The sequence below is a fragment of the Physeter macrocephalus genome, unplaced genomic scaffold (genome assembly GCF_002837175.3).
Source record: "Physeter macrocephalus isolate SW-GA unplaced genomic scaffold, ASM283717v5 random_24, whole genome shotgun sequence".
NCBI lineage: Eukaryota > Metazoa > Chordata > Mammalia > Artiodactyla > Physeteridae > Physeter > Physeter macrocephalus.
This window is the reverse complement of record NW_021145311.1, coordinates 41,982-63,266: the sequence shown is the minus strand read 5'-3', so window position 1 is coordinate 63,266 and position 21,285 is coordinate 41,982. Positions and strand designations below refer to the sequence as shown.

Here is a 21,285-nt window from a genome sequence, read left to right as displayed (position 1 = left end):
TAGAATGTTCCAAGGGAGGGAGCATCAGGGAGGTGCCCACCTGGCTCATGGAGCAGCTGTGGGAGAAGCCGGGCGTGGTGAGGCGCACGATCTCACCGGCCGACTCGTAGCTGACCACGTAGAGGTGGTGCTCCAGGGGCGTGTCCTTCGTGCCTTGGAAGTACACCAGCTTCGTCTCCTCGTTGACCCAGATCTGCGGGGGCACGGGGCCTCTTGGTGACAGGGCCGCCCTCCCTACCCCCAGGGAGGGCCCAGCGTTGTGTGGACAGGGGACCCGTTCTCCCGGAGCTGGCTTGAGCCTGCCAGCTGGAGAGCTGTCTGGGAGACTTCACAGACCCCGTGGGGCGGGAGCAGACCCCACTAGGGCTGAGCTAACTGCGCGTTCTCCGGTCTGACTTGGAATCAGAACTCCAGGTCGGGACAGCTCCTTCCAGGCAGACCCAGAGCAGCCGCTGAGGGGGGCTGAGGCCCCAGTGCTGGGACAGAGGCTGAGGGAGGGCCTGTCCTGGGCCTGCCAGTCCCCGGCCCCGGTCCCCAGCGGGGACAGCCCACCTCTCTGACCCAGGTGCTCAGGGTTAAAGAAGTATTAACTCCCTGCCCCACCGGTTTCCTGGGGGAACGCCCATCAGACCCCTAGCATGGTTCTTAGGCACTGTCCTCAGGAGAAGCAGGAAGGAGCCTTGCTCTGGGGCCGGGAACAGGCACTGCCTTGCTGGGGCTGACCGCACAGTACAGACGCTTAAAGAGGCACTTCAAAAAGGCACATCCTCTGAACCGGCAATCACACCCCTGGGAATTGCTCCTGAGGACGCCACCAGAGAGGTGAGTTCAAAACGAAGGCACAAAGATGCTCCAAGTGTTCTTCAGACTAAAGAGAGGTGATACCCTGAATGCCAAGAAGACGGACTGGTTCCATAATTATGGCACAGTTCTCTGTGGCCACATAAAGCTGTACTGTCTTAAAAAACCCTATAAATCGTCTAAAATGATGATGCTCCTGTGGAGATGTGTGAAAATAGGAAAGATTTGCAGTGATTTCCCCCCGTGGTCACCTCTGAGGCAGAGTGGGGAGGTCACAGGGGTCTGGGGTGAGGATGGAAGGGGATTATTTAGAACGATTCAATTTTTACAACAAACACTGATGTGTTCTCTGTCACTGGGCTTGAAAAATACATGCAGGTTTTCTAGAAATGGAGGATGTCGTGAGAAAACCCCACACCACATGTAGTTAAGTCGTGTGCTGGTGTTGTCACAAGGACCATGTGAGAAGATATGCAGGTGGGAAGGAGGATCTCCAGGCGGGGGACCCACCGAGGCCTGCGGCCACATGGAGCACGCAGCCGTGGTGGCCGTAGCGGTGGCAGAGGGCTCTCTTTCCCTTTTTAATTCTTAAAATGCTTTTTTTTAAAAAGAAAATTTCTGGGTAAAAAGATAATGCGTACAGAAGGTAAAACTTTCACGTTAAAGAAAGGTTTTGGTGTTTTGTTTTGTTTTTTTTTTTTTTTTTTTGGCCGCACTACAGGGCTTGTGGGATCTTAGTTCCCTGAGCAGGGACTGAACTCGGGCCCTCGGCAGTGAAAGCGCCGAGTCCTAACTACTGGACCGCCAAGGAAGTCCTTAGAGAAAGGTTATAATAACTGTCTTATGTGTCTGCCAGATGCTACGCTGAGGGCGTCAAAGTATTTTAAAGCAGGGTCCTCACCCAGGGCTGTTCTGCCCCCCAGGGATGTTTGGTAGCCTCTGGACACATCTGTGGTCATCACCCCCAGGGTGGGGGCCAGGGAGGCTGTTCCACACCCACAGTGCCCACCTCTGGCCCCAAATGTCCATGGCGCCGAGGGAGAAACTGCTGTGTAGAGGACCAGCGCTATCTGATGGTCCCATCTCACAGGTGAGGAAACTGAGTCTTAGCACCCAGCTAGCGAGAGGTCAAGCGAGGCTATGAGCACAGGGGCCTCCAGTGAGGTTCAACCACAGCAGAGCGACTGAGTAGGGCCAGGTGTGGTCATACTGGAACGGACACAGTTACCTACAGAACCGGAACTCAGCAATGACACTTTTCTCTTGCTCGAGTGTTTTCTAACCACTATTTCCCACTGTATGAAGAGCACAGCAATGTATACTTGCATGTTAACCTCTCGAGTGTGCCCGGGGATGGCCTCGTAAGGTCCATGCCTAGACCTGCGGCTGCCGGGTCAGATGAGACGTGGGTTGACGCTGTAATAGATGCCGCCTCTGCACCCCAGAAAGGCCGAGCCACGTCACCTGGCCGCGCTGCCCAGGGGTGCCTGGCCCCCTTCTCTTGGCAGCCCTGGGCAGCACACGGGCGGCCCACCTCTCAACTTTAAAAGGGTTGGCCTACATCTCCTCCTGGTTATTTGTACGGTTTAGTTTTTTCCGTCTAAGTCTTTGGTCCAGGAGGCCTTTATGCTGGTGTGAGGTAGGGATCCAGGAGGTCTGATTGAGGGGTCTCTTTGTAAAATCTGGAATTCTGTAGACCTGGACCCCAGTGAAGATACTCTGGTCATCACATTTTTATGATGGAGCATCTGGATCGGGGAGTGGAAGGTACACCTCTCAGCCCTGCAGCTGCATCTTTTGTTCCCGAACCTCCAGGGGCAGGCATGGGGGTGGGCCCCCGTTGGAAGCTGCGGGACAGTTCTACGGTGGGCACCACCAGCGTCCCACAGACTCACAGACTGCTGTCCTGGGGACAGGTGGCTTCATGGAGTGGATGGAGGCTAAGTGAATGCTCCAGGTGGCACTGAGAATGGGCTGGGCCTCACCCACCAGGATCCAACAAAGGATGCTCAGGACAGCCTGCTTCCTGGACCCAGGGTCTCCAGCTGGTGGGAAGCACAGCCCCCGTAGCCCTCGGTGTGCAGAGCAGGAGGGAGTGGCCGGGTGGGGGGGTGGGGTGGTAGAGAGAGAAGCCACAGGCCCGGGGGGTCTGGAGGGGGCGGGAGCGCGTGTGCATTGTGTCTGGGAACATATGCGTGCACAAGCATGCATGGAGACTCGGGTACCTTGGAGCCGTGCCTTGCCAAAACCTCCCATTCGCCGCTGGTCAATGTGATCTCCTCCTTGATGGGGCATTTAAATTCATCTGGAAGGAAAGAAAAGAGGTGAAGGGGGCCCGGGAAGCTATGATGGGGACTCAAAGCACACAACGAATTCTCCACGGAGCCCAGGCAGCCAGGTGACGGGCGGGTACACCGGCTGGGCCCCAGGGATGGTACAGGGACCCGCCACACCACGGCCCAGGGAGCGAGGTACAGGGTTCCCACCATGTGGATGGGGTGCCAGCATTTCCCCAGAAAAACCAGGGATCTGCATTTTTATCAAAAGCACCCAATTTTCAGGACTTCCCTGGTGGTCCAGTGGTAAAGACTCCGTGCTTCCTCTGCAGCAGGTGCGGGTTCAATGGCTGGTTGGGGAACTAAGATCCCGTATGCCATGCAGCCAAAAAGCACCCAATTTTAGAATCCTGCAGGTCAAACCGCCACCTTCCATGCCCTGGACCTGTGACCGCTTAGGCCATGTAACCAGATCTTGATTAAACTCTGGGGCTGAGCAAAGGCTCAGTGGAGTTACAGAAGGTTTTTTGGTGGGTAGGTCTCGCTTTTGAATTTTTACCAGGTAAATAACAATATGGAATGTGTCTTGCCACATATTAGAAATTATTAAGACAGTTTATGAGCACTGGCTAAAATTGTTTTCTTTTCTTTTTTTAAAAAAATATTTATTTATTTATTTATTTATTTATTGGCTATGTTGGGTCTTCGTTGCTGCGCGCGGGCTTTCTCTAGTTGCGGCAAGCAGGGGCTACTCTTCTTTGTGGTGTGCGGGCTTCTCATTGCGGTGGCTTCTCTTGTTGCGGAGCACGGGCTCTAGGTGCACAGGCTCAGTAGTTGTGGCGCACGGACTCAGCTGCTCCACGGCATGTGGGACCTTCCCGGACCAGGGCTCGAACCCATGTCCCCTGCATTGGCAGGCGGATTCTTAACCACTGCGCCACCAGGGAAGTCCCTAAAATTGTTTTCTACCCTCTTGGATCCGAAGCAAACTACTGCCAACGTCACCTAGGGAGGGACAGATGTCCCCGCACAGATCCACAGGGCTGCACAGTCAGGAACTTCCAGTGCAGAGACCTGGGCCGAGTGACTTGTCACAAGAAGACCCAGGAGGGAGGGCTGTTCCTCCGCCCCTCACTCACCGGGGGCCGGATGCGCCACTTCCCGCCCACTCATGCCTTTGCTGACACCCACTCTGCTGGCCCAGGCAGGGAGCCCAGTCGCACAGGCCTCCTCTGGGGCTGGCCCTGCCGACACGCCTGCTCCCAGTCCACAGTCTCTGTGCCCTCAATCCTCCTGCCGCCCCCAGGAGGCCCCCAGGAGGCATGGGCGATGGCTCAACCTGCTGGTCCCCCTGCCTTGCTCCCCCTCGCTGACTGTCCTCCGTCGTCTTCTGGGCTCAGGCCCACAGGGTCCCGCCCACCATGCCAGGCCCCTCCCTCCTCCCTTCCCGGTCCCTCGCTGGGGAGCCACCTGTGTCACCTGGACACACTCCTCCTGACCGGGTCCCCCAGCCTCCTGACCACCCTCCCACTCGGCCGGGACACCCTTAAAGAACCCACTCCTTCAGCCTCGCCTTTTGGACCGTTCAGTCGCCTGCAGCAGGCGGAGGCCTTGAGGCAGGGCGGTGGAGAGGATGCAGTCGGGACGCCACAGGGCGGAGGGGAAACCAGCAGGGCCCACCTCAAAGGCAGGGGTCCCCCAGGGGCACCTGCCGTGAGCTCCGCTCAACAACCACCAGGCAGAACGAGAGCTCTTGGCTGCCCATTTCAAGAGGGAGGATGAGGATTTCTCCAGTGAAATCTCCAAGGCGAGGGGGTTTCCAAACAGAAAAGCAAACGCTGACGAGCATCTCTGAGAGGCTCAGCTGGCCTGTGACGGCCACGCTCAACCCTGAAGGACAACCACGCCCAGACGGTGGTCACTCCTTGGTCCCCATCTCACCTGATGCCCCGGCAGCTTGTGGCTTCGTCTGTTCCTGACCCTCGGGCTCCTGTGGAGCCTGAGCTCCCCGGATACCCCCTCCCTTGGGTGACCGTCTCCACACTGTGGCAGCCTCAGGCTCCTTAGCGGGCACGGCCTCGAAGCCCTGCGGCTCATCCAGGACAGTCCCACCCCCAGGGGACACTGGGTGGCGTCTGGGGTCATCTGTGGTTGTCACGACGGGGGCGCTCCTGGCATCGAGTGGGTGGTGGCAGGGATGCTGCTCGATACCCCGCAGGGCCCGGGACACCCCCCAGAGAGTGACCCGGCCCTGATGTCCGCAGTGCCGGGGAGACCCTGCTCCAAGCTCTGAGAGCCGTGGCTTGGCACTTAGACCACACCCTCCCTACCCAGGCTCCGCCCTTGGTGCCCCAGCCTGTCCCCAGGCTGAGATGCCATCCGTGTGTGAGGACGCCCACGTTCCCACCGCGGATCCACCCTGGTCCCCAGAACCTGCACAGAGCTTCAACTTGAACGCATCCAAAACCCAACTCAATAGTTCTCTCCTAAATTGTCCCCTCAGAGTCTTTCCGTCTCAGACTGGAACTCCAAAACCCTTTCAGACATCCACGCCGTCCCCCTCCTTCTCTCTCAGACCCCAGTGCAATCCACCGTGTCAGCTCAGCAGTCAAGTACATCCAGAATCAGGCCCACCCGGATCTATAGCAGAGTCAGCTCAGCCCCACTGCCTGACCCCAACTTTGTCACCTCCCCCCTCCCTCAGGCTCTGCTCCATGAACAGCCACAAGAATCATTCTAAACCAGCCGAAGGTCAATGGTAAAAGCCCCAGTCCTCCCAGCGGCCCACGAGGCCCTGTGCCACCTGCCCCGTCCCCTCCCTGCCCTCCCCTCCTCCCTCTCTCCCCCTCGCTCACTCTGCTCCAGACACACGGGCCTCCTGGCTGTCCCTCCAACACGCCAGGCCCAGCCCTGCCCTGCCGCAGGGCCTTTGCACGGGCTGTCCCTCGGCCTGGAGCGCTGTGCTGTGGCTGCTTCTGCCTCCACCCGGTCTCTGCTCTGTGGCACATTATCCACTGATGTGCCCCTGGCCTCCTGGCCGCTTTCACTGTATTTGGATGATGCCTGCCTCCTCCTCCACCGGAGCAGAGGTCTTCGCTTTTCTCTTCCTACAGTGATAACCCCCCACACCTAGGGCGGGGCAGCTTTTCCTATAAAGAGCCAGACAGCACAGACTTGGTGTGCAAAGGGCCTGGCATGTAGTCAGCGTTCAATAAATACTGCCGCCTGAATAAGCCGGGAGCTGGCTGTGATAACCCTGCCAGACCCGGAGTGGCGCTGGGAAAGGCCGGCCTCTTAGTCATTGGCACCCACTCCCTCTGGGGCGGGACCAGGGAACAAACCACAGGCTTGAACCACAGGCGATGAGCAAGGTGTTAGTCACGGTCGCTCACCTTCCCCGGGGCTGAAGGGCTGGGTCCAGTCGTAGCCGCGGGGCTTCAAAACGGCGGTGACTTTGTACAAGTGGCAGAAGCCGGTCTTGCACTCGTTGGCGCGGATGAAGCAGAGTTCGTCCTCTCCCTCTGGTTGGGGGAAGGGATAGAAGATGTCGTGAACCTGTCCAGGCAGAGAGAGAGAGAGGACGTGTCAGAAGCGGGGGCTGGGGTGCGGGGGGACACATCCCTCTGAGAAAGGGGAGGCTCCGACAGCCTGGCTAGAGGTCAGACCCCACCGGCTCTCCCTCTGGAGCTGGCTTCTCCACATCGCCAGCCCCTGCCCAGCTGGGGACCTGGGGGCGGGAACGCGGGACCCCGGCCTGGGCGGGGCACACCCTCCCGCCCTTACGTTGATCCACACGTCGGTGACCTCCTCGTACACCACGTGTGGCTGGACGTTCCTGGGCACGGCTCTGGCGAAGGCTGCCCGCTGCTCCTCGCTCTCGGCGGTGGGGATGAACAGGGCCGGGGGCAGGAGGACGAGCTGGAGCCGCTGCTGCGGCCGGTCCAGGAACATGGCCCAGGCACTGGGGGGCAAGACAAGAGAGCACCGGCACCTCAGGGGCCAGCGGAGGCCAGCTAGGGCCCGATGGCCCCCTTTCCACACTCGTGTTTGATCAGAACGGCGCCTCCTTTGCCGACCTCACCGACACCTGAGCAGGTGACCCTGCAGCACGCAAAGGGTCCCTAGCCGGCACGCCCGCTCAGGGGGAGATGGGGGTGCTGACAGAACCGTGCGATCCAGCTTGTTCTGAAAACACCTCACATCATTTGTGATGTGGCTCGGCCGACTTCTGCCAAATCCTCAGCCTTTATTTATCCTTTGTTTCATATTTTACTCTAAGTGGACATTTTTTTTTTTTCTCTCCCCCAGTCGTGCTGCGCGGCATGTGGGACCTTAGTTCCCCAACCAGGGATCGAACCCGCACCCCCTGCAGTGGAAGCACAGAGACCTCACCACTGCACCACCAGGGAAGTCCCCAAAATACTCTCCTTTGATCTCCCCCTGCATCACTGAAAAACGGACAAGCCATTCCTGGCTTGTGGGCTGTATGGTTAACGGGCAGCGGGCTGCATTTGGCCCCCGGGTGGTGGTTTGGGGTCCTGGTTTAGAGGTGTCCGCCCCAACTTGGGCAGAAGGGTTAGAAAATGACTGTGAAGGGACACCTTCTACCTTGTGAGGGAGACACTCACTATTTGCCGTCGCGCGTCCAGCCGGCCCTGGCGATGTACTCCACCTTCGGGAAGAGCGTGCTGAAGGGCCGCACCAGCTCCTTCTCTTGCGTTGACACAATCTAAAGGCAAAGCAGACTCGGGTCACAGTCCCGCCTGCCCATGTGCTGCCCAGGAGGAGACAGCCACTGTTGGGGGGGCACTGTGTCCCCCCCGGCTCCACATGTTGGAGCCCTAACTCCTGGTACCTCAGAAGGGGGCCTTATTTGGAAACGGGGTGGTCGCAGGTGTAACTAGTTCAGATGAGGTCGTACTGGGGTGGGCGGGAGCCCAACCTAACAGGACGGGTGTCCTTATAAAAAGGGACAGAGGCACCACACAGGCAGAGAACGTCTTGTGACGAGACACGGGGAGCAGGCGGCTGTCTCCAAGCCAAGCGGGGCTGCCTGGAACAGGTCTTCCCTCAAGGCCTCAGAAGGAGCCAGCCCTGTCAACACCTTGATTTTGGACCTTCAGCCTCCAGAACCGGGAGACGATGAACTTCAGTGGCTTAAACCTCCCAGTGGTACTTTGCTATGACAGCCTGTTGCCTGGAAACCAAGGGCTCTGGCCTGGTCTGTCACCGAAGAGCCGGGTGGCCTTGGGTAAGACACAGCCTCTGGCCGCTGCAGCTTCCTGGAGGTGACACGGGGCTGGCAGGGCATCTCCCCGGGAGGGGCGACAGGAGAGAGGCGGGCAGGACCTCAGCACGGCCCACACCCAGGCTCGCCACCAACCCCCGCCTGCCCCAGCTGCCTGTCCAATGGGCAAAACCCACACCCGCCTCGGGACCCTGCCCATCCGCCGGGGCCAGGAACCATTTACAATAGCTGGTGGGGGCTCGGCAAAGCCACTTAGGACAGATCCCTGTAGAATCTGCCGTAATGTTCCGGTCAAGAGTGCAGAAGGGGTTTGGTTAGGGCCTAATCATGCCCAAACCAAAAACCACCCCCCCAAACATGAAAATAGGTGTATTTAATCTCATGCCTTTTTTATGAAACATTACATGAGAAGCCATTTCGGCAAAAATACGCAGGGGCTTCCCGGCTCGACTGCCTGCTCCAACCTCTGCCGCGAGGGGCGTCGCCCTCTGACACCCCCACGTGGGGCTGGGAATTCCCACAGCCCTTCCCCACTAGCCTCCTCTGCCCTCCTGGCTGTGGGGTCCTGAGGAACGACTCCCTGGGTGATGAGGACCCTTGTCTGCGACGATGCCCAGCTGACAGAGGGAAGGATGCAGAACGCTGATGGGGCCGGTGAAGTGATGCGTGAGGAGCTGCCCAGAGGCTGGGGTGGGGCACCCCCGGCCTGAGGTCGGGGTGCTCCAGGCAACTGCTCCCCACCCCTCTGAGCTCCCTGTTCTGGAAGCTCTGCGAGGCACCGCTCTCGCGCGCGGGCATCCGCTCCCCACGCCTCGGGGCCACCTGGAGGCAGGTGGGGCCGGGCTCACCACGCCCCGTCTCGGAGTCCAGGTTCAGAGTGACGGGCGGCAGGGCCCAGCCCGGAAGCCGGGGCTCCGGGCAGAACCTCTTTGGCTTCAGTTGGCCAAGAGAAGCACCTGCCATGCAATGGGGGCGAGCGGCCTCCGGACCCGTCTCCCAGCACACACCCCGGCCCTCCTCTCCTCATCCAGAAGCTTCTCCCGGGCGCCCAGGCCCCTCTTACCTTGCCCTGACTGTCGGTCTGAAACTCAGCCAGTTTCAAGGCGATCTTGGGATTCTTGCTGCCTGCAGAAATGAAAGCGAGGTGGATCTGGCAGGTGTCGCCAAGAGGGCTGAGAGCAGGTGTTGGGGGCAGCGGCTGGGGGGGTGATCCTCACAGGCAGTGACACAGCCGGCGTGGGGGGGAGGGGAGGAAGGCTCCAGGTGGCCAAAGGTCTCTCTGTAGGTGCGTCACCCTCTCTGGCCCAGGCACAAAGTCCACCAGGCAGGACTGTCTGACTTTGGGCCTGGACCTTAGTCCCAACAGTGACGTGGCAATGTCTCTGCTGTTTAAGAACATAGGTCAGGCCTGGGCTGGTGGGAGGGCCGTGAGGGGGACACAAACACGAGGAAGATGCCTCCCTGCCTCTGGAGAGCTTGAATGCTGGCTGCAAAGACAGCACACGTCCGTAACAAAAGCACCGATGATGCAGAAAGCTGGCCCATGTCCCAGTGACACAGCCAGTCTTCAGCTGTCAGGAGGCAGATGGCCTATAGGCTGGGGTGACCGAGACATGCCCTCCAGGGTGGGATTTGGTTCAGGCCCCTGTTATTCCTATGACGGATCTCAACTCTGGCCCCCGTGGCTCTAGCACCCCAGCAGGTAATGTCTTGGTGCCTCTGTTTCCTCGTCTCTCCAACAGGGGAGGGGATGGACCGACTTCCCCATTCACACCAGGGACTGGAAGTTTCCCTAGGAAGGCTCTGCCTAGCATGGCCCACAGTTAGCAAGAATGAGTCTGTCGTAGGCTTCCACGGAGATCCCAAAGATGCTGAACCTGGCCTGCACTCGTATTTTGCGTGGCTAAGTCTTTTTTTTTTAATTGGCCGTGCCACGTGCGGCATGCAGGATCTTAGTTCCCCGACCAGAGACCGAACCCGTGCCCTGTGCAGTGGAAGCGTGGAGTCTTAACCACTGGACCGCCAGGGAAGTCCTGCTAAGTATTATTAAATGATTCGAGCCACGTTTAAGAATTGGTAGATTTCTGGGACTTCCCTGTATTTCTGGGCAAACCCTGTATTCTCACAAGGCAGTGAGTGTCTGAGGTGCCCCCAGAGGGGGCCCACACCTCCCACTGTCTCCCCGGGGCTCCTACTGTCTCCCGGGCCCCGAGGCAGGACACCAGTCACCACTGACGGTGGCGCTGGCCTGGCTGTTGTTCCCGAGTGCAGCCTGCTTCTCCAGGTCCATCCCTGCCTGGGTCTCGTGGGCCCATCCTGGTTGGTGCCTCACCGTGTTCTATGAGGCTTCAGACCACCGCCGAGCCGCCCTCACCTGTCCTGGGCCCTCACCTGTCCTGGGGTACCGGTAGGAGTCCGTCTTCCTCTCCTCTAGCGCGGGAGAGGGCACGTGAATGATCTCCACCTCGGACTCGTCCACTTCCTCGTACAGGATCCGCAGCGTCTTGCAGCCTTCTGAACCTGGGAGGGGGCAGGGCAGCTGCTGAGGTTGCCGGGTGTCCCCTCTGCCGCCCCGCACCCCACTGCCCACACGGGGACTCTGCTCTACCATGACAGGGCCCAGACGAGAATAAGAACGGTCCCTGGGGCCGGAAACCCAGCTCTGCCGTGTACTAGGCCTGAAGCCAGTCACATGTCCTCCTGGGGCCTTGATTTCCTTCCCTGTAAAACCGGAGCAAGAACGGAGCTCTTCCCAGCACAGGAAGGCAAGGGAGATGGCCACGTGGGGACTCAGGGGCTGAACCACACGCCCACCCAATTCCTACATTCAAGTCTCAACCCCTGGACCTCAGATCGGGACTGTATTTGGAGATGGGGGTCTTTAAAGAGGTGATTCGGTTAAAATGCGGCCCTGAGGGTGGCCCTGATACAGTATGACTGCTGTTCCTATAGCAAGAGGTTAGGACACAGACACGCAGAGGGGAGACCACGTGAGGACAGGGGAGAGACGGCAGCCGTCTGTAAGCTGAGGAGAGAGGCCTCGGAAGAAGCCAAACCTGCCGACACCTCCACCTCAGACGTCCAGCCTCCAGACTGTGACGTCTGAGCTGCCCCATCTGTGGGACGTGGTCACGGCCGCCCGAGCAGACTAACACTCGGGGCAGGGCTCAAGAAGGGGTACAGTGAAAGTTGTCATGAGAAGTAAGCGAATCACCGGGAGCTGACAGCCTAGCAAGGGGCGTGGGGACTGGCAATGCCAACATCAAGGGGACGGAGCCCACGGCTGTTCCTTTCTCGGCTGCCGAGAAGGGTCCCCATCTGCTCCCTGTACCCTCGCCTGACTCACTAGGACGGACCAATGACATCCGCCGACCTCGGCCAAGCCCACCCTGCCTTCAGGTCTCCACACCTGCTCTGTGAGGCGCTGGCAGCCACAGGGCTGAGGCAGCGGAAGTGCTGCAGCTCAGACTCAGTGCTAAGGGCTCCTATGTCTGTCCACTGGGCATGGGTCGTTCCGGGGCCCTGAGTCTCCTGGCCAGGAATGACCCTCTTGGGTTGCTATGGTCATGTAGCTCCATGGGCGCGTGCCATGAGTGGGGCTACAGCAAGCGGGGTAAACGTCCCTTGGCCTCAGCATTCAGGGGCTCTATCTGAGGGGTTCTGAGCTGTTAAGAATAGCAGAGTGAGTCTCTTGATGTCATTGAGACCAGTGGATGGCAACCAGGGGCCATTCTGTGTCCCCAGGGGCCATGTGGCAATGTCTGGGGACATCTGTGGCTGTCACAACTCAGGTGACACACTGAGTCACCACGGCCCCCCACAGAGAATGACCCAGCCTCCGTGTCCACAGGGCCGAGGGGGAGAGACCTCACTTTACAGGCCGGAAGTCGAAGGGCGGATGGTCAGCTGCTTCAGGCGCGCAGAGTCACGAGCTGCGTGATCTGACCCAGGACCGACTCCTGACCTGGAGCCCTTTTCCCCATAGACAGAGCCCACGGGCACACACAGCGCTGCGGCGGTGAAAGACCCCGGCCCAGACGAAGGGGAGCGCGTGCGGCGTCCTCCCCGGGAACGTGCCGATCCCGGCCCCGTCTCGGCAGCACCGGCAGCCCTTAGGCGCCTGACGCTGGCAAGTCACCCTTTTTCCTGGGCGCCGGCTAGAATGTTCGGCGCTGGTTTCTCTCCGTTGCACGGTTTTCATGCCTAGCTTCTATTCACGGTAGGACCGTGACATTTTCTTTTCAAATCAATTTAAGGAGAAGGCACGCTGACGTAAAGGCAGGGGTGACTAGCAGATGAGGTGGCACTCGGCTGAGGCGGTGGACGGCCAGTGCCTGGCCCCCGGGATCCTGGCTTGCGTGGCCACTCACCCACTGACGCACGCAGAGGCGCGAAGGCCAGGGAGGACTCTACGTGCAGCGGAGGCCCGGCCCACTCCTGCTCGTGCAGCAGAGGGTGTGATGGTACTCACGCACCCCAAGAAACGACTCTCCCCGCGCTCAGGAAACAGACTTTGGTCCACTGAACAGGGGAGATAAGACACCCTCGCCTCATGCACAGCACAGAAAAACAGACACAAGGTGGCCTGCTGATCTGGCTTCTTTCTAACTTGTTGGCAAAATCCGTCAAGATTTCAGATGCGTGTAGCTTCAAGTCATCTCTGTTACAGCTGGGAATTTTCTCTAAGGCAGGATTTTCGATACTTGGCGCTGCGGACATTAGGGTCGGGCCATTCTCTTCGGGGGGCCATTCTCTTCGGGGGGCCACCCTGGGCTGGGCTGTGGAGCAGCATCCCTGGCCCCCACCCCCTCAATGCCAGGAGCCCCCCTGGTCGTGACAACCACAGATGTCCCCAGGCACCGTCCAGCGTCCCCTGGGCGTGGAGGGTGGGGCAGAGCCGCCCCTGGCTGAGGACCGTTAACATACTCCCAGGAGGTCACGAGGATAAACGTACAAAGATCTCGCCGCAGTACTGTTTACAACACCAAAGCAAAACCAAAACGGAAACCGGCAACAGCCAAGGTGCCCATCAGCGTGGGTTTTTTAAATAAACTGGGGTACATCCACGCCCCCAGGGCATCCACAGTTAAAGGATTCTCCTGGCGCCGACTGCAATGGACTGAATGTCTGTGTCCCCACAGAATTCAAATGTTAGACCCTACCCCCCAGTGTGATGTACCGGGAGGTGATTAGGTCACAAGGGTGGAGCCCTCACGAAGGGGATCAGTGCCCCTGTAAAAAGGAACCCCAGAGAGCTCGCTCCCTGCCCCTTCACCATGTGAGGACAGGGGGATACGGCAGCATCCGTGAACAAGGAAGAGGCCCTCACCAGACACCGAATCTGCCTTGGACTTGGACTCCCAGCCCTGGCAACAGTGAGAAATAAATGTCTGCTGTTTATAAGCCGCCCTGGCTGTGGTATTCTGTCACAGCAGCCTCAAAGGACTGAGACACGGATGTTGATGGGAAGGCTGCTGAGGTTTATCTTAAATGAAAAGAGCAAAGAGCAGACTAGCATGTACACTGTGCTTCTGCTAACAAAAGAAGTGTTTGCAGAAGTGTTTCTAAAAACGGAAAGGCGCTTACCCTCCCAGGAGGCTGTGGGACACCACCAGTAGCCAGTGAAGCGGTCAAATTCTTCCTGGATGACGAAGGTGGCTACACCCGCGGATCTGGGGTCGTCAAGGACACTGGACAAGCCTGGAGGGGGAGGGGGCCAGGCGAGAGATGAGGAGTCTGGTTTAGAGCAGGGCTTCTCCCCTGGCACAGCTGACATCAGGGCCGGACCGTTCTCTGTGGGGGCATCCTGGGCGCTGTGGGGTGTGCAGCAGTCTCCCTGGCCGCACCCACTCGATGCCAGGAGCATCCTCACCTCGCTGTGACAGCTGAAAATGTCTCGGCACATGGCCAGTACCCCAGTCGCCCCTGGCTGAGAAGCTCAGGTTTAGTGAGAGGGCACCAGGGCCTTGGGGCAGGACAGGAGGCAGGGATCGGGGTCAGAGGCCACAAGCCATGCAGTCCCGCAGATATATCTGCACAGGGGTGATGTCACTGTCGGCAAGCAGGGGCCTGAGGGGGAAGGCCGGCTCTGGTGAGTTCTGGGCTGGAAGCATGGCATGGGGACAGGAGAGCGGAGGCAGGAGGAGCTGAGGGGAGCAGAGGCGCACAAGTGTCCGGCGTGGAGGCCAGGCCCCAGTGGCCAGGGCGATTCATGCGGAGGAAGACCCTGAGCCAGGCAGCTGGACTCTTTGTGGGGCCAGAGCGGGAGCCACGGGAGGGGGGCCGTGGGATCACAGTCTGGGAAGGCGCCTGGTGGTCCGGCGGGGAGCACAGTGACGGGGGCGGGAGTCTTTCTAGAAGCTGGACTGGTGGCTGTGACGACAGACCACGCCGCCGCCGGGGTGCCGGTTCCCGTCCGCCCCGCCCTCCTCCCGGCGCCCTCCGCCCGGCCTCACCCTTGTGGCAGAATGTCAGCCGCTGCTCCTCGCCCGTCTCGATGTTGGCCACCCACAGGTCGCTGTTGTTGATGAAGGAGAAGAAGGCGGGGTCGGCGGGGCAGATCTTGGGGTCCATCCGGGGCCCGGAACACTGGGTCTTGATTTCCAGGGGCTTCATGGGGGACACCTGGGGCCACACAGAGACCCAGCTCAGGGGGTCAGGAGGCCGCCACCTGCCCTGCCCCACACCCCACCAGTGAGCGGGGCTCACCATGAAGCCGTTCTTGCCGCCGTCCCAGCAGTGAAAGAGACTGTTGCTGGCCTGGAAGAGGAAGAGGCCGCTCTCGCCGTGGAAGTCGTAGGAGGTGATGCCGAAGACGCCCAGGCGCTTCCGCTCCCGCAGGAGTTCCTCTTCCCGGGAGTAGACCCCGTGGTGGGGCGTGGCCTGGGGACACATTGGGCGGGGCCGGGGGGGCGGGACGGAACACCGGCATCAGCAGCTGGAGGCCCCAGCACCCTGGCCAGAGCGGCACAGACTGGCAGGGCTGGGGGGCTCACCTGTAGTTCCAACCTCCTCACCCCCCACCAAATCACTCCAAGACAGACAAGGCCCTCCTCCGCCCTCAGGGCCACCCTACACCCTACAGACCCCCGCCCTCCCTCCCTGGTCACAGCCCCTTCCTGTGAGAGCATTCGAGCTGAAGCCACCCACCACCAGCCGTTCCTGCTCTTGGCATGGGTAGGGGTGGGGCAGATTCCACGCCTGACCACCCTAACGCCTGACCTCGGGCAGGGCGGGCAGGTAAACTATGGTGGACACCATGCAGCTGCCCCAAGAAGAATTCTGAAGATGATGTGGAAATTCAGAGGAATGTTAAAGGGAAGAAATACATTTTTATTTTTTTAATTTATTAATTTTTTTTTTTTTTGGCTGTGCTGCATGGCATGCATGATCTTAGTTCTCTGACCAGGGATCGAACCTGCGCCCCCTGCAGTAGAAGCGCGGAGTCCTAACCAATGGACTTGGCATTGCAGGCTCCTGACACTGAGGTCCTGTTGCCCAGGAAACGCTGCCATCCTAGAGGGAAACAGTTACTAAAGGATGAAGACTTATGCAACAAGTCTTTAGGTATCTTTTTTTGGCTGCTCCGCACGGCATGCGGGATCTTAGTTCCCTGACCAGGGTTTGAACCTGCGCCCCCTGCAGTAGAAGCGCGGAGTCCTAACCACTGGACCGCCAGGGAATTCCCAGAAATGCATTTTTAAAGAGCAGAATCCAAAGCAAAATGAGCCCCACGCTGCGAGGAAAGCCATGTAAATAGGAGTTGGTCAGCTTGGGACAGGGGACAGGCACAAGAGAGAGGGGCTGCACGGGTTCCCTCCCCTGCATACTGTCATGTTTTATTTTTGATCAAAAATAAATCAACATACACCAGTGCACAAAGCACTCTCGCCACTCACTGGCCATCTCCCCCTCTGGAAGCGAGGTGACTTTGGGCGACATCCATTATTAGCTAAATTTCTATAAAAGGGTCTCGGCCCAAGTTACTTGCACGCTGTTGGTGAGGCATTTAAGAGGAAGACGTGCTTCTGACGGGAGCTGTCACCGCAAGCTACACGCTGGGGCTCGGGTGTGCACCGAAGGGAGGGGGCGGGCGTGGCACAGGTGTCCAGGGCCAGGCGCTCCTCTCCGAGAGGCTGCCGTTAAGCGGGGGATGGGCTGGGACCCCCCCGGGGGTGGGTGGGTGCAGGGCCCAAGGAAGCTGAGTGAGGATGAAGAAGGGGCTGCCGTGGGCCCCCCTGCCCTGCCCACCGGGAGGGCCCGACTCCCATGACTCACCTGAAAGTGATCCAGCATCTGCTTCCAGGACAGGAGCAGCAGTGCTTCCTTCCGGACCTTCCTGGGGATCTCGGAGTAGAGGAGGGAGTTCTCTCGGCTGCCGTAGGGCATCCCTTGGGAGGAAGAGAGGGAACCAGAATGGGCGCCCTTGCCAGGGTCGGGGCGAGGGACTCGGGCGGGACCGGCCTCGGGCCCTGACTGCCCGTGGCTGGGCCCGGCTGCTTCCTCCTGGTTCTACAGCACCCTGACGGCACACCCCTCCCCAGAGAAGCCATGGACCCTGGGTTACACCCGCCAGCAGGAGCAGCAGGCAATTCCACCTGAGATGTTAGTGCTGACTATCTTAGCCTCAGTTACTGAAGAAACAGCGCACAATGGGACTTCCCTGGTGGTCCAGTGGGTAAGACTCCATGCTCCCAATGCAGGGGGCCCGGGCTGGATCCCTGCTTGGGGAACTAGATCCCATATGCATGCCACAACTAAGAAGTCCACATGCCGCAACTAAAGATCCTGCGTGCCGCGACTAAGACCCAGCGCCGCCAAAATAAATAAATAAATAAATAAATAAAAAGAAATAGCACACAAGAGGATGAAAAAAGGGGGGTTGGTCGGTGATTCCCAGCTCTCCACAGTTTGGCCTCTGGTCCAGGAATTAATCGAGGATCAGAGAACGGGCAAAGCTCCAGAGGGATTGGGAAACATGTATCCAATCCAGCCTCTCCCAGTCGGTGCTGCTGACACCGGACCGGTCATCCTCTGGGGGGCCGTCCCAGGCACTGGGGGGTGTAGAGCAGCCTCCCTGGCCCCACCCACTGGATGCCAAGAGCACCCGCAGTGTGACCACCATAGATTACCCCAGACACTGCTGAGAACCATCCCCTGGGGCAGGAGCACCCCGACTGAGAGCCGCTGAGCTAATCTAACCTTATCTGTAAAATACAGTAGCTGCCTAGTGAGACCTCTGTGTGGATTAAGTGAGGTAAGAGATAAAAAGCACTCAGCACAAACAGTGGCAAATAAAACAAGGACGTATCTTCTAACCAGGCTTTTTTTGGCCACGCCACACCGCATGGGGGATCCTAGTTCCCCGACCACACCACACCGCGTGGGGGCTCCCAGTTTCTCCCAGTCGGTGCTGCTGACACCGGACCGGTCATCCTCTGGGGGGCCGTCCCAGGCACTGGGGGGTGTAGAGCAGCCTCCCTGGCCCCACCCACTGGATGCCAAGAGCACCCGCAGTGTGACCACCATAGATTACCCCAGACACTGCTGAGAACCATCCCCTGGGGCAGGAGCACCCCGACTGAGAGCCGCTGAGCTAATCTAACCTTATCTGTAAAATACAGTAGCTGCCTAGTGAGACCTCTGTGTGGATTAAGTAAGGTAAGAGATAAAAAGCACTCAGCACAAACAGTGGCAAATAAAACAAGGACGTATCTTCTAACCAGGCTTTTTTTGGCCACGCCACACCGCGTGGGGGATCCTAGTTCCCCGACCACACCACACCGCGTGGGGGCTCCTAGTTCCCCGACCAGGGATCAAACCCATGCCCCCCGCAGTGGAAGCGCGAAGTCCTAACCACTGGACTGCCAGGGAAGTCCCACCTGGAAGTGCCTTTGCCTCAATGGATGACGGTACTGTGGCTGTTAACAAAGTTAATGGCGGGAGCAGAATGGTTCTCTTGGGAAGCTTCGGGTTCCCCACTCTCCGGGCAACGAGGTGAGGGACTGGGGCAGAGCCCCCCGGCAGCAGGCGGGATGCTCTGCGGTGGCCCAGGAATGCGCCGTGGCCAACAGCGGGTCACAGAAAGCAGGCGCCCCGCTTTGACCCCTCTCAATGCCAAATTTCTCCAGGAGGAAGGCTCTGTTTGGTGCTGGCCTCTCTTCCTCGTAGGCGCTCTCACTTGTAAGAAGGGGAGAACAGGCGGGCCGCCCCCCAAGCTCGGCGCCTCCAGAGCTAAACAGAGCTTCGTAAATAATACCTATTCCACCACAGTAACTCTTACGGGTAGCTTCTCAATACGGCAAGCAACTCGCGTCTTCCACTCATGACAAAGTTTCCTCATGAAATATAGTTAGTAAAAAAAGAGTGAAAATGCAAAGCTACAAGTGGGAAGCATTCACAGTTCGACTTCTAAGGACTCTCTAAGCTGCCACAGCCGGAATCATTCCCAGCTAGAGGCACGGATGTGACGCCGCCCATCTGAGCTGCCGACGGGGCCATCTTCCTAAGCTCACAAGACAAGTTGGGACGAGAATCGTGCGGTGCATGATTCCATTTCTTTCCTTTTTTTTTGGCCACGCGGCTTGTGGGATCTTAGTTCCCAGACCAGAGATGGAACCCGCGCCCCCTGCAGTGGAAGCGCGGAGTCTTAACCGCTGGACCGCCAGGGAATTCCCTGTGATTCCATTTCTGTGAAACGTCCAGAACAGGCAAATCCAGAGACAGGAAGCAAGTCAGTGGGTCGCTACGGGCTGGGGGAGGGGGATAGGGAGTGACTGCTAATGGGCACAGTGTTGCTTTCTGGGGTGATGGAATGTTCTGGAATTTGACTGTGGTGACGGTTGCACAATACTGTGACTGTACCCAAAACCACTGAGCTCTCCACCTTTAAGAGAGGGAATTTTATGGGATGTGAATTACGTCTCAATTTTAAAAAAAGCAAACACCACCCAGCGTGGTAGCTGGGAGGGCCAGCGTGGAAAGCTGGGAGGGAGCAGGTGGCCACTCTCGGCCGAGCGCCGTGGGCTCTGGACAGCCCCTGTCCGCAGGCTCTCTGGGAGCCGGAGCCTTCCAAACAGGAAATCAACGGTGCGGCCTTGCCAAGGACATCAGAGCCGCCTCCCCCCGCCAACAATTCATAAGCAGTGACACGAAACGGCCCATTCCGGCACATTCCCTGGAGGAGCTGCCCTCGGCACCTGTGACGGTGTGCACGGCGAGGGTCTGGGACAGCGGACCACGGCCGCTGACTTCTGCTGTCACGGTCCCTCCTGTGCCTCCTCTTACCAGCTCCACTCCATCTCTGGGGACAGCACCCCACCCCAAAGCCCACCAGCATGGCAGGTGGCCCAGGCCTGGGCAAACACCGCGTGGCCTAGATGAGGGGCCACGTGGGGCGTGTGACCCTGGACCTGGACCCAGGACACGAGGGACCCCCTAAGGGACCCCCAGTGCTGTCTGGGGCCCCGTGCCCTCCTCCACCGAATGCAGGACACACGTTTGCAGTGGGGAGGAGCCGACCCACTAGGAGCAGTTGAGCCCTGGAACCGCCTTCCGGGGACGTGCCCGAGCGGCAGGCACGTCGCTTTCCTTTTCTGCTCCATCCCACGTGCACTGGGCTCCCAATGAGCCTTCCCAGAGGACGGTGACTGGCAAGCCTGGGGCCCGCCCAGGAGGCAGGGGGCCCAGGGGAGCAGGGGGCGGGCTGGGCATCGCCCCTAGAGGTCATTTCTGTTCAATCCATAAACGCTTCTGGCTGCCAGCGTTCCCCCGGCGCTGGGCTAGTGCAGACAGGTTACAAATACATGGGGGTTCTGGGGAGACCTGCCCCAGGAACTTGGACATGGAGTGAGGTCAAGGGTACCCCGAGGGTGTTGAGTGATGCAGACTGGATCAGCTCAAGGGTGAGCAACGTCACCCCAAGAGAAGCAGGATGGCTTTGGGCTGTTCTAGGCACTTTTTGGAGCCGCAGTGGGTCCACAGTCCTTGTCTGGAGCTGGGCCCTACAAAAGTGGGCCCTCAGCACCTGCTATAGACAGCAGGGACCGCCCGCCCCAGGCCAAGGATGACCGGATGAGTGGATGTCTGAGCCAATCATACTCACTCTCCCAGAAATTCAGAGAAAGCTGGTCCGTTTCTGCTGGTGATCTTAGTTCTCTGACCAGGGATCGAACCTGCGCCCCCTGCAGTAGAAGCGCGGAGTCCTAACCACTGGACCGCCAGGGAATTCCCAGAAATGCATTTTTAAAGAGCAGAATCCAAAGCAAAATGAGCCCCACGCTGCGAGGAAAGCCATGTAAATAGGAGTTGGTCAGCTTGGGACAGGGGACAGGCACAAGAGAGAGGGGCTGCACGGGTTCCCTCCCCTGCGTACTGTCATGTTTTATTTTTGATCAAAAATAAATCAACATACACCAGTGCACAAAGCACTCTCGCCACTCACTGGCCATCTCCCCCTCTGGAAGCGAGGTGACTTTGGGCGACATCCATTATTAGCTAAATTTCTATAAAAGGGTCTCGGCCCAAGTTACTTGCACGCTGTTGGTGAGGCATTTAAGAGGAAGACGTGCTTCTGACGGGAGCTGTCACCGCAAGCTACACGCTGGGGCTCGGGTGTGCACCGAAGGGAGGGGGCGGGCGTGGCACAGGTGTCCAGGGCCAGGCGCTCCTCTCCGAGAGGCTGCCGTTAAGCGGGGGATGGGCTGGGACCCCCCCGGGGGTGGGTGGGTGCAGGGCCCAAGGAAGCTGAGTGAGGATGAAGAAGGGGCTGCCGTGGGCCCCCCTGCCCTGCCCACTGGGAGGGCCCGACTCCCATGACTCACCTGAAAGTGATCCAGCATCTGCTTCCAGGACAGGAGCAGCAGTGCTTCCTTCCGGACCTTCCTGGGGATCTCGGAGTAGAGGAGGGAGTTCTCTCGGCTGCCGTAGGGCATCCCTTGGGAGGAAGAGAGGGAACCAGAA

The 21,285-nt window shown here is 59.2% G+C and overlaps 1 protein-coding gene across 3 annotated transcripts in view; it reads right to left on the bottom strand.

The window, feature by feature from the left end:
- DPP9 (dipeptidyl peptidase 9) overlaps positions 1 to 21,285 on the bottom strand; it is a 46,471-nt gene that overhangs the window by 12,309 nt on the left and 12,877 nt on the right. For 2 of the 3 annotated variants that reach the window (XM_024134075.2, XM_024134076.2), the window contains exons 1-11: positions 16,603 to 16,717; positions 15,034 to 15,207; positions 14,781 to 14,949; positions 13,912 to 14,025; positions 10,717 to 10,845; positions 9,389 to 9,450; positions 7,706 to 7,806; positions 6,861 to 7,038; positions 6,470 to 6,632; positions 3,027 to 3,106; positions 41 to 193 (exon numbers count right to left, since the gene is read on the bottom strand). In XM_024134075.2, the coding sequence (XP_023989843.1) occupies positions 41 to 193; positions 3,027 to 3,106; positions 6,470 to 6,632; positions 6,861 to 7,038; positions 7,706 to 7,806; positions 9,389 to 9,450; positions 10,717 to 10,845; positions 13,912 to 14,025; positions 14,781 to 14,949; positions 15,034 to 15,207; positions 16,603 to 16,713 (1,434 nt within the window). In that variant the 5' untranslated portion in view covers positions 16,714 to 16,717. Of the gene's footprint in view, positions 1 to 40; positions 194 to 3,026; positions 3,107 to 6,469; positions 6,633 to 6,860; positions 7,039 to 7,705; positions 7,807 to 9,388; positions 9,451 to 10,716; positions 10,846 to 13,911; positions 14,026 to 14,780; positions 14,950 to 15,033; positions 15,208 to 16,602; positions 16,718 to 21,146; positions 21,260 to 21,285 lie in introns of those variants that run through there. The other variant, XM_007109311.3, reaches the window with a different exon arrangement.